This window comes from Melanostigma gelatinosum, assembly GCF_949748355.1.
Source record: "Melanostigma gelatinosum genome assembly, chromosome: 10".
In the NCBI taxonomy this organism is placed as follows: Eukaryota; Metazoa; Chordata; class Actinopteri; order Perciformes; family Zoarcidae; genus Melanostigma; species Melanostigma gelatinosum.
The window spans coordinates 17,485,028-17,504,496 of NC_136643.1; the positions used below are offsets into that span (position 1 = coordinate 17,485,028).

At 44.7% G+C, this 19,469-nt stretch overlaps 1 protein-coding gene across 3 annotated transcripts in view; it reads right to left on the minus strand.

Annotated features, from left to right (window-relative positions):
• The window catches only part of fmnl2a (formin-like 2a), a 40,891-nt gene extending 22,199 nt beyond the window's left edge, over positions 1-18,692 (minus strand). For 2 of the 3 annotated variants that reach the window (XM_079277125.1, XM_079277123.1), the window contains exons 1-3: positions 18,061-18,691; positions 3,403-3,486; positions 918-998 (exon numbers count right to left, since the gene is read on the minus strand). In XM_079277125.1, the coding sequence (XP_079133251.1) occupies positions 918-998; positions 3,403-3,486; positions 18,061-18,174 (279 nt within the window). In that variant the 5' untranslated portion in view covers positions 18,175-18,691. Of the gene's footprint in view, positions 1-917; positions 999-3,402; positions 3,487-18,060 lie in introns of all 3 variants that reach the window. The other variant, XM_079277124.1, reaches the window with a different exon arrangement.
• Between the last annotated feature and the right edge of the window lie 777 nt (positions 18,693-19,469).

A 19,469-nucleotide genomic window follows, 5' to 3' on the forward strand; every position in this document is an offset into this window, starting at 1 on the left:
AGCTGTGTGTGCATAATTATTACTATTGTAGTAAAGCAAATCTTTCCACATACTCCTGGCAAAACAACCCAACTGAGGTGACATCATTTGGCAATCACTGTCCTGCACATCAATAAAGCAGCTGTGAACCATATCACACACAGGATATGCTGGCCGACACATTTTTGCAAGTCAACAACTCTGCGTTTGCACGTGTGATGAGATTAGCAGGAGTTTGTGTGTCACTCTGTTCACGCTGCTCGAGCTGGCACATTGTGATGTAAAATCTTCACTGCCAGTCAGTGCCAATGGAATTATTCAGCGGTTTGTTGTTATTCTGCCACATTCTATCGGTTGATTTGTTTATCACAGAGAGCGGTCTCCCAGCACTGCCCCCACAGCTCTCTCAGGCCAAAAAGACTTCACTTTGGCAGAGCCTGAAGGCCGGCTGATGCTCCATGGAGCCCCTCCTCTTGCTCTTTGCTGCTCCCGTCCAAGCAGCCAGGGAAACCGATGACATAAGAACATATTTATCATGTAGCTGGGACGCTGATATCTCCTGGCTGCAAGGCAATGTCAATGCAGGAATTAGCCAACATAGAACCCTCTCTCTGTCAACGCGTTCATTCTCTCCTCTGTCTTCAAGTAACTCTTATTGTGCGGTTCTCACGTCGCTCTTCCTCACGATGAGTTCAGAGCATGCTGTCAGCCCCACAAGGGATCGGTAAGGATTTCAGTTTCCTATTTAATGACACATCAACTGGGCAGGGTTTAACAAACCTGGGCGTTCCTTTCTCACTAAGTCACCCTGTTAAGTTCCCAAGCCGTCTGCCCAGAAGCCATGTGTGCAATCTTTCCTCAGCTGTAAGGATATCCTGGACAAGTGATAGTAGAGCTTCAGACGGGGAACAGGATGGCGCGTTGGCAAGGGCACTCACCTTTCTTGTGACTGCGGGGTCTAGATAACTCCTCAGCTTTTGGAGGTACGCGTGAGGCGGGTTTTTCACTTGGAACCGCTCCTGTCAAAAGGAAAACAGGACGAGAGAAAGAAGACAATGACAGAGAGAGTTAAACATTTGCAAACCTTTGGAGTAACAAGGACAGAAGTTACACTTACTGTGAAATCATGAATTTAGCTTTAATTTCGGGCAGTTGTGCAGCTTTTTTAATGATGTTTTGTTCATTCAATGGGGCCACACATAAGGTAATAACAGAAATCACACCCTTACAAGTCTTACACATCACCAGTATAAACTGTTGTAAAGAGTAAATGACAGTCATGAGTCATCATGAGTCATCCTTCAAGAGCCATAGATTATGTTCTACTTTAGGAGGCGGAAATGATACAACAACAATGATCCCTGTGTTCTAGAGAGGACATGACACACCTTTGTATGACGAAGATCTGACTGGAGATCAGCATTACTTTGCTTCTCAGGAAACCATTCAATGACAATTGTGTTTGATTTGAGAACAGCTCTTGTGTGGACGGTTCTACTGTCCTGTGACTGCAAATGTAATGATTGTTGGAGGAGGAGTTTGGCACAACATAAACTGTCATCATCAGGAGTTTTTCAGTTGACAAGAGGTATGTATATTTGGAAGGTGTTCCCTCTCTATACGATATGTAAGTGATGCCAAATAACAGAAATCCAACACAAGAGCACCACAGAAATACAGCTGAAAAATAAAAACTCTTCTCTGTATACAGATACTGAGATCAGATCAAATCTCTGGACTACACTGCATTTTCAGAAACATCACATTTACCGCTGCCAGAGTGTCTGTCTGAGAAAAACAGGAAAGTCAGGGAACAGACGGCTCAACCCTGTTTGAATGTTTCTCTGCTAAAGAATTATCAGAGAGTCTGCAAAATAAATGAGTTGACAAATGCTGTACATATCCTGTTGCCTGCAAAGGTATGTGAGGAATGCAGGGCAGTAAATACATGAAGCATGAGACTAAATGACAGAGAACGCACGTCTGTATTTCAGAAGCACATATCAACAGGTTCTAACATGCTACATGGCCGTAAAAGAGTTGGTCTGGGGGAGCTGGTTGGGATTATATTTGAGAGGTGAGGTGAGGTGAGGCCCCCCCCCCACACACACTGCACCCGAGCACAGACTCAATAGGAGGAAATCAGCAACGAGCAGTTGTTTACCATTCACTGTGTATAGGATGCTTTGAAGAACTATGAACTTCTAAAAACGTTTTGTTGGTTGGAAACAAAGTCTCAGATTTTGACATTTTAAAGTCTTAACCCTTTGCTCGCATCAACAGCATCCTCCATATTTCAAAAAAAAAAAAAAAAAAAATTGCCAGAAAAAAATATATTTCAACCTCTGGCTGAGTTTGCGGGGCTCGTTTTACAAAAGCGATGCATCCGTCATCTCTGCCTCCGTCCATCACTGTTGCCATGGTTACATAAAAAGATTGACTGCAGCTATGACACAGAAAGCGCTTTACTCCCCGGGCTGTGTGCCGTCATGAGTAAAGGAGTGTTGGGAAAACAAGAGACTAATAAAGACGTCGGAGGACTAGTCTGGCAGTATTCTTGGGGTTTTTTTAACGTTAAAAAACATGGATCGTCTTACCCCATACTGTCAACTTCTCTCTGGCACTTTATCGACCAGCTAATTATGTGGCATGCTGTGTAGTTAAGAAACGTCACGCCTACAGTAGATACAGGTCATTTAAAACATGGACACACTTCATTTGCATTTTGTTCTCTTTCAGTACGCGAGAGAGGATCAAGAAACCAAGATGCCCGTCACCAAAATCACAGGGAAATGTTTTGGGAAACTGGTTCACTGACAATGAAAGGGAAACCAATTATTTTCCCTTCAGGTCTGAGAGGAACAGAGAGTCCACTTCAGACTGAAAGAGGATCTCTGACTCATCAGCCTGCACCGTTCCCTTCAGGGTCAGTGGCTGTCAATACAGTTTGAGTGGGTGGTGGTCTTGATCTCGTCTCAGTTTTTTTCTTCTCTGCTCAGAGAGGCGGAAAAACTCTCTGCCGTGGAGGTTGCAGGCTGAGCGGAGCCCTCAGACCCCAGCTCACTGCACAACGTGCACCCTCTGTTATTTCCTACACGCAGAGCCCACGGCAATAACCGACCGAGTGCTTTAACTGCCGAACGGATATTACTCTCTTGACCGGGGAAGCCTGGGCAGTGTGTAGAGGATAAAGGCCGGGCAATGGAGCAGGGGTGCTGGGGTCACGACACACAGTGGATTACATATTCAGTAGACAGGTGAGATAGTAGATACAAGGATCGCTTTGTTAAACTGTATAAAACGCTCTTCAAAGCCATACAACTGTGAACCTAAACTTCATTAATTCCCGAGTCTGGTAATTGTGCAGCCATGGTGCATTGACTGCATGGCACCCTATCGTACAGACGAGAGATTGATGCCCACCTGATCGCAGATGAGTTCCCACTTCTTCTCGTTGTCGTACTGCCGCAACAGTCGCGCTTTGTCTGGAGGAAGATTCATCGAGTTCTGAAAGGGAGAAAAAAGGTCAGAGTTAATTGGATGTGGATAATGAAACGGCTTCAGTCACACGAGTCCGGTAAAAACCGACATCCCAGATTAACTAAAAACAATGAAGCTCGTACACAGGAGGGAAACGTATGCAGGAGGATGGTCTGTCATTATTAGTGAGATGTATCTGGTGTAGAGAGAGCAGATCTCTCACAGTTTTCATTCACACTCACAATATCAGAGACTCTACCGCATTCAAGACATCAAATTGAGCACCAGACAATGGCACTGAGAGCATAAACTGATGCAGGTCTGCATTTGGGTTCCTCTAGTTGGACATTATCTTCTCACTCAACACTGATGTGTAGATCAGACAAAGAGTTACATTAGCCAAAGTGAGGGAAAGGTTACGTGGTCATCTAAATGAACAGTTTCTTTCTCTCTGGAGAAAGAACCTACAAAGAAAATCTCGTGCCAACCTGGCCGTTAGTTTTCAAGTTACAGTTCCTCATCCTTGGCTTGTCAAGAAACAACTTCTTACTTCAATCGCTCTCTTTCATTTTTTGTTATTGTGGTTATTTCCCGACAGTCGAGGATTCAAATCCCTCCAGGTTGAAACACCTTACATAACTATTTCCCCTTTCATACAACCCAGTTACCGCACGTATGGTCGACACAAAAGCCACTAATGAGACAATCCCAAAATATCTGCAGAGGAAATCTTACAACACAGCTGGGGAAAGGAGGTCTCTCCTTAATGGGAGTTCGGTTGTGACACAGACGCAGAGAGGAGAAACATCCAAGCTCTGCTGTCTGAGTCAAGGCTTTGAATTTGACAACCAGGCGACTGAGTTCGACCCCGGCACACTAAACTGCATCACGTGTATCCAGCAGTCACTCAACACCCGTCAGATGAGCAGAGATCCCGAGAATTAATGGGTTCGAAAGAAAGGATGTCCAAAAGCTGGTCGGCGTTGTACTTTCTACTCGTTTCCTGTTCCTGATGATAATAACTACTATATTCCTCTTTCATGATGCAAGAGTGATTTCCTGGGAAGTGTGTTGTTCAGGACAAATCTAATCTGACCCATGTGTCCGAAAATAAGCCCCGATCATCCAAAAAATAAAACTTGTTTCTTTATCCTGTATGATTCACCCCGCCCTCGCGTGAATTAAAAGAAGCTTGAAACAATTAACCGGCTCTTAAATGGTACCACCTACAGCATGGAGAGCACAGGACAAACAAATGTCAGCAAAAAAAAAAATGGAAATAAAACGTGTGTCGCAGCTGGAGATCGGTTAGCCAACAAACACTTCAGCGAAAAAACAATCCAGAGAGAGAAAATATACATTAAAAACGTGAAAAAGCTGTCAACTCAAGGCTACAAACACAAAGTATTTTATCTGAGTCCTTCATCTGCAGGTCTCAGTTATAAAAGACATGGTTTAGTGTGAATGCTTCCACTGCTGAAGTGTAGAAAAAAAGTGGAAATGCGACCCATCGTGCACCGCTCGGCCTGAGGTTCTTTTCCTCTCCACATTCGCTGGGCTGGATCATTTATCAGTGTGCATTCAGTGCTCAGACTACACTTTTTCCTCCGCTGGATTTTCCAGCCAAGCTCGCAGGGGGAGCGAGAGGAAGATGGATGAGCAACATCCTGGGATCCAGCCTATTTCCATGATCAAGTAATACCAGGACAGAGTCTGACACTGACAGAGTGGTCTGATCCATAACTTGCGTTGGAGTTTTCAAAGCATTTCGTTTTTTATATTACCATTTGGCTTTGCTATTGATCTGTGCAATCATTCATCATTTTAAGAGAGAGCATTTGTAAAAGCAAATCACTGCAGAGGGAGCTGCTTAGTGTGTACAAGCAGTGTACCTAAAGGAAGACTAATGTTAAGACAAACAAAACTAGATTCATACAAATGAGTTAACTGATAACAAGTGAAGCCTCAGGATTACAAGTTAACCAAGTTTGTAGACTTTTAAGCCGACTGATAATGTCATTATGTTCATGATCTGTCCCTACCTGTTTGCTCTTCTAAATAGACGCTGATGACGCTCAATTGATTCCCTCCACACGTTTGCCAATAAATCTCCTAAATTAATTGAAATCCAAATATAAGAGTACAATTTGCTATAAATGTTTATTGGTGTCTTTAGATGCATCAAAATCAATTTAATAAAGCACAGCAGTTTGGTTTTATTTGCTACAGATAAAGGGTGTAGCCCATCCAGTCTCCTCTACGAGAGCGAGCGGGGAATTACATCAGTATTCAGCAGATGCTGCCAGCCGGCTGATTGCTGCTGTGCTGACTGCAGGGAACTGGGAGTCGGAGAAGCTCTGTTGACTCAGTCTGGAGGCTAACCAGAGGACTAGAGTTAGTACCCACTTTCCTTCCCTAAACACATTAAAACACAGTCTGATACCAGAGTACAACGTGACATTTAATGACAGAAAGCCACTAACAGTCTCGCTACATTACACAGAGAAGTTAAAACAGACATTTTGTGGGCTGCGAGCTCAAATTATTAAAAGGAGGGTAAAATCATTAAGTTATTTCTAGACTTCTGTGTTGTTATGTTCGGATATTGGAGAGCTGTTGGCCTGGAGACAAATGCTTTGCGGTGATGATGTAGGTGCTTGGATTTAGGTGCTGTGTTCTTGCAGACTGGTGGTTTGCCGAGTCGCTGTGGGTGCACTGAGCTGCGGGCTTCCTGCTTGGTGAGGCTCCAACTAAAGCAAAGAACCACTTCTACCAGCCGTCATTTCATCCCAACGCTAATGAGCTGTGACAGGCACTCAGCGCGCCGGGGTCAAGTTACCCTACGTCTACAACCACAGTAGTTCTGCGTGTGTGTGGCATTAATGGGGTGATGTTGAGGAGGGTGTGGCAGCTTTTCACAAACTCCTGATGGACGACCACCCTGACAAATCCACATGCACCAAAATGTCACGCATTAGGAGGATTTTGACCCATTCAACAGGCACCAACGAATTGTGGAAAATCCAAAATGATCACATGGTTTGCCCACAGTAACTGGGGACGCACTGATCCAACATGCAGTATCAGTATTGTTCCGAAACAAGCCATAAACACTAAATCTGACAGCAGAATAAATAGTTACAGTCCGATATAAACCTCGACTTTACTGAGCTGGATGAGCAACCCTCTTTCTGTGAAATGTGGGGTTTCAACACGTGCACATGTCCAGCCTCTCTGCCAATCCGACATTTTATCTCCGGAACAGCTGTCCCACATCTGTAACAGCTCGTGAGTGAATTTCGTTGGGAAACAATTGGAAAAGGCAACAAGTGGGAGTTTGAGCTCGAGCATGTATCCTGTATTGGACTCTGAACCACTCCAGGCTACAGTGTCGGGGCTCACACATGGTGGACTCCCCCCGATGCATGGCAAACAGAAAACACTCGGACATGTCAGATCGCAACACAAAGCAAAATTATTATTTATAGACAGCCATCTTAAGCAAAGTGCATTTCATTTGTAGATTAAAAAGGAGCAAATAGTATCGGATGAGTGGATTATCGGCAGATAATTATGGTTGCAGCATTATATCAGAAATATTTTTTAAACTCTGGTTCCTTCTCACCAGTTTAACTCAGTATTTCGAGCCTTTTTAGTTTTAGTGTGCAAAAATCTTGCTGAGTAATGGAAAGCCACAAAAGTTAATTACAAAGACACCCGGCCAAAGAAAGTGCTGCATAACTTAAAAGGCAAGGATAATAAACTGGAATAAAAGCCATATAAGTTATTGCTGCAGACTTTGTAGGAGGCATGAGTATGCCTATGTGTGTGCGTGTGTGTGTGTGTGTGTGTGTGTGTGTGTGTGTGCTTCAGCCATCTCTGAGCGTTGACAAAAGGATGCTCGTAAAAAAAGACACTCAGGATTTGATGCACTACGCCGTTAGCCACTGTGCATGTTGTAAAATCAGCCACAACCAATTACCCAAAAAGCACCACTCTATATGTGAACACTTGTATGTTCAGCCAAACAAACCTGAACATGAGTCGATCCTTTGACACACACTGCCAATCTGTTTGAGGAAAGCAAAAGCCAAAACTCGTCACCCTATTCTTACGTTGGAACAAGCCACAGACTGTTGCGGTTCGGCTCTCTGCTCCCAGGTGAGAGTGGTGAGAGTCAACGCATGTGACCACGTCACGGTGCAGCTGAAGGTACGCCACACTGGACCAGTCCAAAATGTGTAAATACTACAATCAGTAGCTTAACTTGAACAGCTGATACTGATATCAATAAATGTCAATGGTTAACTTCACTTCAGGCCACGAGGCTGAGAAATATGGACAGAACGTATTAGTGTGCATGTATCCTCTCATTCAGCAGTTTGAGTCATAAAAAGAGTAAAAATAGACCGCCGGCTCAAAGCCTAGCGACCAGCCACTACCTCCGAGGGGGTCTGCGGAGGCACAGCCTTCACAGCACAGCTGGCTATAAAAGCAAACACACAGCCCACATGAAGGGCCTGCTTTGGGTGCTCTTGCTGTGAAAAGACTTATGTGAACAAAAAAGAGAAGCTATCCATTTGAATAGCACCGAGTGGATTATATTCTACAAGCATAGGTGTGTGAACAATGATCTGAGCTTCTACAACCCGGAGAATAAAATACAGTCACAGTTGTACGTGTATGTTGCTCCTAAACTGTTGCCAGACCAGCTCAGAACAAGCCGTCTAACAACCGGTACACAGTCAACGCACAAGCAAGAAAGTTAGACCTGAGTCTGAAAGGAATATTTGTAAATCATTGTTCCGTGCGTGCCTCCATGGAGAATGAAGAATCTGCAAAACGTAATAAAAGTATTTTTGAGAGTTGCAAAAACATTTGATGTGTTGACGACATAAAGCAAAGTCAAGAATCAGAGGTGAAAGTGAGTGAGTGAGTGAATTAGCTCCCAGTTTATGCCCCATTAGATAGCCTTCTTGTTCCAACACAATCTAAAAACAAACCTATCAGGGCAAGAAAACTGCTCAAAAGAAAAGTAGTTTCGGTGATTGAAAACAGGCCCATGCTTCACTCTGTTGACTTTCTCCAATATACGTATTATACACATTAACAAGAGACAGAAACAGACCAAAGCGTGCAGAGCAGCGCCTCTCAGAGCAGGGATTGATCCGCCCTCGGGGACTTTGAGGCACACCCACGCTCTCCTCTCTCTTCCAGCTCTACCTTTTTTCTCTGCTAATGCACCACAACCAGAAGGCTGAGTCACCAGACCCAGTAGTATGTTTTCTCCTCTCTTATCGGCAATATTGACCAATGAAAATCCAACGAATGACCTCAGAGGATTCCATTTCTTCCTGTTGTCAACACCCAGTTTGCATCATTCTAAACAATGTTCCAGCCTCTAATGTATGACTGTTCACAGATACCTCCCGCTGCCTTTTCAAATGAGCATGACAGACAAAGAACCATAGGCCGCAACAAGAAACCATCGGACCGCATCAGTTATTGATGACCAGTCACAACAAATATTTTCAAATTGCTCAATACTCCGGAAATGACTGGATGCTGCGCTGTCCTCTCCCAATGCTTGCTTCATCAGTCCCTGGGGTGTTGTACGTTTTCAAGGCATTCACGTCACACTGACGTTAGCTCTGCAGGCTAACTCTGAGAGTTGTGAAACACCTCCACAGGTGTACCAATACGTGACTGTTTCTCTTCTCGTTTACCCCGCAGGGAAGTGAAAGAGCCCTGCAGCTCACACATATAAGAACCAAAATCATTTTCGCAGTGGAGGAAGTGAGCAATAAGTGTCCCCGTAAGGGAGAAAGGCGTAGGACGGCCTGCGCTATCCAAGCCGAGCTGTCCTCCCCTCATTAGCGCAGCCTGGATCCGTAATCCATGGCGTTCTTTGAGGGCACAGGTGTCCCCCCGTCTGTTCCCAGATTAGTTTTGTAATCTCCAGGACCCCCTGCTCAGGCTCAGCAGCCCCCCCCCCTCCCCCAGGACAGTAGTGTTTGTTTGTGAAGCTGTTCTCCGGAATGCCTCTCGACTAAATGGTGAGTTCAAATGTTTGAGCCAGGTCTCTCATCTCCCCACCCCCCCCCCCCTACCAGCACATTCCAATGAAATTCCTTTCATTTACCTCAGTGTGAGGACAGTATGATCGCTCTGTACTTCTGCCAAAGCCCCATCCACTAACAGGAGCTCATCAACTGCTATTCTTGGTGAAGGATACCACCTCATTGGTGTTATTCTCTCAACACACCGTCCCTACTGTCATCATTCAGTGAGCCTCGAAACATGCAACATCATACTGCCTTCATTACACGGTGAAATCAATGGAGATGCACACAGAATACAGCAGCTGCAAGTGGGAGGAATCAAATGCAACTTCCTCTGTGCAAAAATATTAAAATGTTGGTGTAAAGCCAAGCTTCACTGTAAGAAGACAATAAAAAAAAAAAACACTAGTTGGCTGCAAACACACAAAACATTGCAAAAAGGCTGGTGCAATGTTTACATTGTGGGTAAAAACACTTTGGCTCGATACAGGATGGCTTTCGTGCTGGACATTATCCAAATAACGAAAACCTTATGGAGATGGTTTGGAGCAGCAGGAAGTTGTCCAAACAAAACAAGTGACACATGAACACAGATGAGTTCCAGCCAGGCCAGATGTTGCGAGGTTGCGAAAGTGTCTGGACTGAAGTGGAGTCCATGTTCTAGCTCAAGTGAAAAAAGGAAGACCAGGAAATCAGAAAAGTTGTTTATCTGTAAGATAAACAATAGAGCGTAAATGCAGTGGGCTATTGAATGAAATCATTGGTTTACTTGAAATTTGGTAAAATAGAGGTTGGAAGAAAACACCTTTTATTTGCACAAGCGTAAACCTTTTAGTAGGTGGCAGTGGGATGAACAGGACATTTATGAGCTCACAAATAGGAGGCTGACTAATTTAATGATGCTGCTAAGTATAATCCTTTATGGCTTTTAAAACATCTTCTATTAACTATGACATCCCATGACGACCACACAGTCAACTGTAAAGTATCAATAAGTATCTATAAGTCATGTTGATGATGGTCCTATGACCAAAACCTTCACAATGCACATATTGGATTTGCAAGTATTTATGTCCATGTGTGTGTGTGTGTGTGGGGTCATCTTCTCTTCCGTTATGGGAACGTTTTCCAGACTCATCACACTGGAATGCGTTCTGTGGTCCACCTCCTCCTCCTGCATTGAGGCCGCGATCAAGCGACTGTCCCCTCAATACAACCCATAAAGTAAATATCTTACACCAACAGAATAGTAGAGTAAGTGTAGAAAACAACTACTACCACAAATAACTACAAACTGACTCAATACAACATCGCACAAAGGGTGGAAAATAAAATGTGATAATTTCCTTGACATCGGAAAACATAATCTCTCCAACACAAACAGAACATGCACTTCTTCCAATGACATAATTAATGCAAGCTGGATTGCAGGTGGCCAACACAGAAATGTGCTTCTGTTTCGTTATGAAATGAAGAATGGCTGAATGGGAGCTTTATAAGACAACAAAAAAAAAGACATGGTCGCTGATCACATTACTACCTTTTTGTCAACAAACGAATCAAGAAAACCGCTGCAGTCCTTGGGGCCAGGCAGACGTTCATCAAGCAGACACAGTGAGGACAAAGTGCCCATTTAGAAATTTAGAAATTAGGATTGGCCCAATTCTAATTTGTGTCTTCACGCCACGGTGATATTTGTCAAAGCTAAATGTCGGACTGAACCTCCTCACGAGTCTATAAGAAACAGTCTATTCATCTGTCCTGCATTGTGACTCATGAGCCAGTTATTACAGGCTTTTCATTGAATGTGACTCAGCTGATCCTGTCGTAGGCAGTTCTGTGATCTGCTGTATTTTGTGTGATAATTATATAAATGTGTTTTTAACCACATACCAGTTGAATACAGTGTCTGAAGCCCCCACTGTAGGAAAAATAAAATAAAGACTACAAAAGCAACAGGGTGCAGTGAATCTTAAGACCCTCTGAATGAATGCTCTTTCCCTGCTTTGGCTTTTGAGTTTTACTGGAAATACATAATAACTTAATCTAAATCCTAACGCATGACACTCAGGCCGGTCCACCCTGCTTTGGTTTAATGTGGGGGGGGGGGTCCAGGGTGAGAGGCCATTGAAGCCTGAAACAACAGACTGCTGCATTGTCCGGAGCTGTGATGAGGCCAATATCACACTCTGGCGAGGTCCTGTTGCATGTGAATGTACCTCAGCGATCGTATATTCAAATGCAACAGCACCTCCCATTCTGTTCTGCAGATGTTAATTCTGGCAAGTCGTTACCAGACAAAACCTGCCTTTTTGACTCTGGCAGTGTGAAAAGCAGCATGTGTGTCACGAAAAAAAAAAAAAGGTTCAGGAAGAAAAGCCCAAAGAGAAACTAGGCTACTTTAAAGGGAACTTCTGTGTCTTTTCAACTACACAAATATTACACCACAAGTTCAATCTGAGGATATGGTGTTATACTGTGCGGTAAAATGCAACATTGCAAGTAAGTGTGCAGACATGGCACAGATAATGTACAAGGTTGCAAAATGTCATTGAGAAACGGACTATTTGTGTGATTATAACCCACATTATGCAGATACAACAAACAGCAGCAAGTCAACAGAAAACAATGTGAGGTTCCTGCAGATCAGAGGAGGCCTAATAACAGACTGTAAACATACTCAACATGGATCAAGGCCCCTGAAAGAAAAACTAATTATAATATTAATGCCACAAGATAAAGCTGACCCTGAAGCCACAACACACCACTCATTTGTCACAATGACATTCGAAGGCTTTTCTGGAATTGGCTTCTGATAAAAAAAAAAAAGAAAGCTCAACACAATGAACACCAACATCTGATTCTTAACAGCTCACAACACAACACCCACTCTTGTGCAGCACTTTGGCCGATGCAATCTCATTTTTATTAGCGCAGCTGCCATCTTGGAGCCGGGACAGATCCTGCCCACAATGCACTCCTCCACAGAGTGGTGACCCTCCTGTTCTTTTGTGTGGCCCTTGGCCCGGTCCTGCCGGACAACACTGGAAACTGGCTGTGACCGACGTGAAAAGGACAGAGCCGGCCTGTTCCAAGCTGCATCATCGTACACCTGCCCCGTACGCAGGAAGACCTCCAGCAGAGATATTCATGGCAGAGTACGAAGCAACATCCACTAAAGCCGGACTACGGAGTGACGACAAAAAGTTTCTCTTTCTTTCAGAACAGTCTCTTTTCATAGCTGGCATTCAGTAATGTTCAGGAAAAACAAGCTCAACTGCTCTTGCTATTCGGTAGCTCAGACGGACGGGCGCTAAGCCTCCGGAGACTCTTCTTACTACTCCAGCACCCAAACAAGGGTCAGGGACTGTCGTAATCAGGTATGATCGTTCTGATTTAAACGGCATCCACCCAAAAACAACCACCCCCAAAATGTGCGCATGTCCAAACTGAACCGGGAACAACAATGGTGATTGAATCCCCCGGTGGTTTCAACTCAGCGGTGCCTGCACACAGCCAAGAGAGACCTGTTCCCACGTAATCATCTGACCCTCTGCCGGCGAGACCAGATGCCTCCAGGCTATGCTTTCTGGGTTTTGAGCAGCACATTATCGCTCAACGCCACAGCACCTCGCATGTCTTCTGAGAAACTGCGGAGCCCAGCGGCACACTGGCTGCAGAAGAACATTTCATCGCTCCCCGAGCATTTCATGCTCAGCTCTGTTACGGCTAATTGGTGGGTGAGCATCCCGGGGCTTCAACAACAGCACAAACATGTACACGCACACACACACACACACACATATTTGGGTATGTGTGGTGGCCTCTCGCAGCCTGCCGGGTCTGGGTCCAGTGCCAGGCTCCGTCTTGGGCTCTCCACCGAATAAAGAGCAGCTCTGTTTCCCGGGCCTGCAGCACGGGATTCAGCCAGTGTTCACCCTCTGCTCCTCAGACAATACCCATTGTTTTGCTTTTTAATGAAGAAGAGTCGACATAGAAAAACTATAGGGTTAGCTTAGTGGCTTCCTGGGCCCCGTGTAGCAGCGTAGGAGATGGATGGACCACTGTGTTCGCACAAAAGGCTAAAAAGTACAGTAAGTAGCATTGAGACAAATCACAAGACAACAGACAGGCTGTCACTCAGAATAAACTCAATGTGTGTACATAATGCCACTACCATGCTCTATTTGAAAGCATCTGCATCTCCACTCATTTATTCAGTTTTTTCTCTTTAATCTGGCATCTTTAATTATGGCAATTTTAGACAAGGTATGAACAAACAAAATTGATGTTTCCACAACAATATAATGTTGGAAACAATTTTAAAAAAAGCAGCATTGATTGATGTTTCAGGCTGCCTGGGGGCACACGCTGCACATCACACACACATTTGACACACGGTCAGTGTGACAAACTACACTTCAGTTGAACGTGACGGCTACTCGTGCGATTGATCCGAGGAGTACATTTCAGAAGCACAAAGAACAGCAGTTCAGGGTGCTTCAGCAGCCTTTCAGCAAAGTAGCTCAGACGTAATCTGGACAGACTGTTAAGAAGAGCAGCTACAACAACAGCTAAGCCTGTAGTCCCCATATGGCATTTGAGTAAATAATGGCCGTAAACCTCTCTGCCTCCCCGACAGCAGCAACGATATTCAGCAAACACCGACGGCGCTGAGATGGAAGCGGACGGTGTCCTGGAGATGCGGGTACAATTTCACTCGATGTCAGCTCCGTGGCCAGCTGAGGCAGAGGAGCAGACATGAGGCCTGAGCTGAATTCCTGTTGCACAGAGTCACGTTCCTGTGGTCCAGCATGAGGCATATCGACACGCTCATACTGTACATGCGAGTCACAGAGATCGACTGCAGTCATTTCACATGCTTTCAGCCAGCGTGCACTTATCGGCCAAGACACTTTGTAAGCGTTGCTTGTACCCTCTTAATGGCTGGCTGAATGACGGTGTGGGATTGACTCGGCAATAAGTGCAGAGCAGATTGATCTGCTGGGTAATGATATGACCGGTAGAGTCACTGGGGTATCGGCGCTGTGCTCACATCCAGAGGGCTGCCCCTGATCCTGGCTCATCGTCATGTGTGAGCCATCTTCTTTCTTGTAGACTTGTCTCACCAACACTATGGCAACCGCAAGAGAGGTGAAGACTTGCAAACATGCGCTCCGGAGTACGGAGCCAACCAGCGACATTTACAAGACACACAAAGCAAAGAGCAGGAATCGAACACGCAGCAACTGCTTTTGGAAAAACGTATGAGCATTAACAATGAATGAATTCCGTCGTACACCTGCATGGTAACCCTTCCCCCGATAGCGCTTGAAACAATGAATATTTGGGTTTAAACTACACCTCACTTCCTGGCCACGGTCACATGCGAATTAGCCCCTCTTATCGCGGCAGAGGCCGTGCATGACAATTAGGCCCCGAGTCTATTTCGAAGATCGGCCCGTGCCTCAGGGGATTCATGAGACAGAGACTTCAATGGGAGCTTTTCATTTAGTAGAAAACGCCGACTCAGGAAGTAGTAAACCCCAACGAAGGAAAGGTACTACAACCAATACAGCCAGATCACTCAGCAAGACTTTAAGTCAGACGGAGTTCAAATATCTGGAAATACTGATATGCATGCTGAAGAATGTTGGTATGATAGCACGCACAGCGTTAACAGCTTTGAATGAGCTGGAGTCAGTTTAAAATATGTTTGGTTTTGTTTAATATACTTAGTTTGGAAATGCAGACCATGTGTATGCTAAGTCAATAGTTTTTGGGCTGCGTGTTATTAACTGGCAAAGCTGTCTTAAAATGAAACACTGTCTCTTTAAAAAGACAACAACATGGACGTGGTAATAAAAGTTATTTCCTGGTGAGGACTTCAGTTTCTCACTGTTGTCCCGTAACCAACATCAGAGCGTAGTACAATATGCATTTGTGTACGTAGAAAACTCACTGAACTTAGACATAATAAAACGATAAAACGCAATCATCACTGAGCGTCACGGTTCATTGTTGACCTTGGCAACAGCAGCTGACAATCTCCACTCTGGTCCACTCAGACACTAGTTCCACAAGTTCCCGGAGCTTTTGACCGACAGTGGACACGGTTTTGTCGACCACATTTTTCTTCTGTTTACCGTCGGGCTGCCACCTATTAATTGGCCGTTTTGGTCTCAGTTGACTGAGAATTCTTTGGTTAAGTAAATGCTTCTTTTCCATACAGAATGACTTCCTAGAAACGTATGCATCTCTGGTAAACACAAGATCTCACGGGATTCTTTGTGGAGGTTTATCAACTCATCGTTCAGTCAGAATTATACGAGCGTTGCTCAACTAAGAATCTATCTGGTCGAGGGCAGACCTAGTTTACCGCCATTAAACGCCTGACAAGTTGGTGGAAATAGTTTTTTTATGAATTTTGTTGATTTATTCTTTGATAGGACGTTTTATAATCGAAATGAGGAACGTTTAGATTATTATATTGTATTTTATTCAGCTAAGAATCAAATAACTTGTACGACTGATGACAATTCTTACTTGCTGGATTCACCCTTATTCTGTATGTGTGGTTACGTATATACCTGGTCTGCTCAAATGATGGAGGTCATGAGTCAATATTTGAAAGGAGCCTTTTCACATCACACAGCATGGACCCAAATTCAATTACCGTACATCCTTGATAAGAAAAATCAAGGGTTTAGTGAGGCGAGTGCGTGAGTGAGGTGGCGCACAGCACGAGCCTTTAATCTGAACGGCTCCCCACTGGGATCCAGGACTTGCCTGTTGATCAAACATACGAGGAGTGGCAGGTAAACAGCCCTGCTGCTACTCTATCGCGCCTAGATGACTAGCATGAAGTCCAAAATGTATGTAATTGTCAAACAAAAATGGTCTGTGACAGAATTGATAAAGGAACCGATGATTAACGAGTAGGTGAAAGGACCATTGATCAGCAGCCAAGCACACTTTAAATATTGATTCATCAGGTCTGGGAGCCACCGATAGGTTGGGATACAAAGACAATTGAGAGGCGAGACGAGGACTCGTCTTAATCAGCCGCTATTCAAACCAAAGTGAGGTCATCAGAGTCACACAGTGCCACTCGCTCCCGCAATCAATGGAGCCAACTGCCATCAGGCACGGCTGAGACACATTAGGGTTTAAATGGCAGTAAATAACACTAAATGCTGTGATTTTAGCACTAAGTTCTTCTAATGCTGGAGGGCTTCCATCCCGCCAGGAGCTGAGGCATCATGCTGGCAGCAGTGGGGGGGGGGGTTCATCAGTGTCTGACAAGCAGCAATCGCACCCATCACACCCCATTGTGGGACACGATGATTGAACTTCCACCACAACTTGATCCCCTTTTCTGTGATGGGCTTACAGGCTAAAATATCTGTGCCCATTAGAGAACCAAACATGAACCAAAACAAAAAGGGGAACAGATATAACATGAAACATTTCAAATCACGCTGCTGTGAGAACCTGCTTGCGCAAGTCAAATTCCCCTTACTGAGCAGATCATGTTTATGAGAGCAGTGGGCCAGGCGACAATCACGTTTGACCCACATTTTGCCAGCTCTCAAATTTCACCATCGCTGCACTGTTCTTCTATCTGGGCCTTTATCCACTGACTGAGGAGCAGTGTGCTGGGAATGCTCCTCATCGGCTATTTGTCACTCACAATAATGGCCTCTTAGCGCACCAGAGAACATGGTGAATAAACGCTTCAGTCCGTCCCACAAATCAGTCAACAGATCGAGGAGAGACGTTTTAGTCAACCATCAACATAAACACTTTTCCTTCACCTATTAACTGACCTCAAGGCACTTTAAAGTCTGGAGGATCTGTCAACACCACCAGGAATGTTCGGCGTTCACTCCCAGGTAACATAATTGTTGACATGCGTTGCTGAGGCTTTATGATGTGACAGATGTTTGGAAAGGAGCCGGCATGCTTGGCACTTAGAGCTTAGAGCAGTGAGCCAGCGCCTGGACTCATAAAGTTGGGTGAAAAAGAATGCCATAAAAACAATAAATTTGACTGCAGGTGTCTGGGATGCCACTATTACAAAAGCCATCCAGGGCTGGACGTATGCCGCTGAATGAAAAGATCACTGTGCTGTAAAAACATTATGTTATCTTGTGTTTTTGATGCATTTCCGCAATGTGTGGCCAAAAGTTCAGAAGGCTCAGAAACTTAATGAGTCAAAAAATATGCTAATTTAAAGTGTCAATGTCCTCACAGTCCAGCTGTAACTTCATCACTACTTTGATAAGCGTTAAAATAGACTTTACTTCACCCTCACAGTTGTATCCTAGCAGTGCAACAGATGCATATCTATTGTACCTCTGACACAAATGGCTTTTTCTCGGAATACCCCTTTTCCCTCTGAACAACAAAGGACAGGCGTGCTGGACAAACAGAGGTCCAACCTACACGCACAGCTGTCCCGTCCCGGGACATCGAAGCATGGAGGGGAACAAAGAGAAGACAGATGAAAAATGGGGATTTTTTTCTCCCCTCTTACCAAAACGGTTGCAAATCGTTCCTCCAGTTCACTCTGCTCGGGCATGGGGAGTTTCAGAGGCATGTTGTGTCCTCTGAAATCAGCGTGCTGGTCCATGCTCCCCGCGTTCCCCATGTTTTCCTCTTTGAGTACAACTTTTCTCTCTCGCTCTGTCTCTCCTACTTGAGACAATCTCCACACGGCGAAAAAGTAAAGTAAAAAAATATTTTTTTTTAAATATCCGCACGTCCTTTGGTTTTTGTCGCCCTTCCGCGGACTCCTCTTGCAGGTTTGTATCCTGGTCACTTCTTCACCATGAAGCACATGTGACCGAGGCAGGGGACGGGTCCGCGAGGAGGCAGCAGCGGCGCGCGGCAGCAGCGGAGCCTCTGCTGAGGCATTTTTCACGGCGGAACGAGGAGACCTGGGGAAACTTGACTCGATCCGCAAGGACCTTTCTTCTCCGTTATCCGTATCTTGCACAATTTCGGCTCCACTCCCAGCCGGTAGTAATGACGACGACCATGATTCACGCTTATTGCAACTTCCCCCCCCCCCCCCCTGTTGGTAGTGAGTGGAGCTGTGCTACACTAATCCCTCCGCTGCCGACCAGCTAGTTAAGGAGGAGGGGGCTCCTCAAACACACACACTCACACACACACATGCACGCTCACACCGCGGCTGCACACACTCCCATCCCTCTCTACAATGAGTTCTTTCAGGGGCAAGCCTCCCTCTTCTTCTTGGGGCGTAGCTCCCAAAAGCCCGTAGCTAAGTAGATGATATTTGTCTGTGTTGCATTGTGGTACTTCGAGTCCATGGCGAGAGACAACAAACTTGGGCGCTGTAGGTGAATTCATTATTTACTATTTGTAAGTGTTTTTTTCCTCAATTTGTGATTGAGGTACCCTTGATTGGCTGGATACATTTGGACATTTGCTCTTACACGGGTAAATAAAGTTGTATTGTAATACAATGTACTTCTTCATAGGGCTCCATGAGATGTTTTCAGTGACAAACAGAAACATGGTTTGTTTATTTAATCTATTTTCTAGAATTGAATGCTGTACTCGGAGACACGGAGGGAACTTGTGATTAGTTTAACCTTTCCTGTCTCATACTCTTGTCTCTAACATCTCTCCTCAGCCATTATCCACGGGACAAAGCCTTGAGCAAATACAGACAGGTCTTTTGTCCAGATTCTATCTGAGGATTTCAAATATTCCCTGAGTGAGAGCAATGTGCCTTTTTTTTTTTGACCAAAGACATGTTGACATGAAAAGAACAGGTGTTTTCTTTCTATGACAAGTCAAAATGTCTAAAAGCAAGTTCACCCAAAGTTACAACAACTTTATGATAACACAGCCACTGACACGTTTATGCTCCCTCAAGATCTCTACATGCATCGGAGGGAAATCTGATCTGCCAAC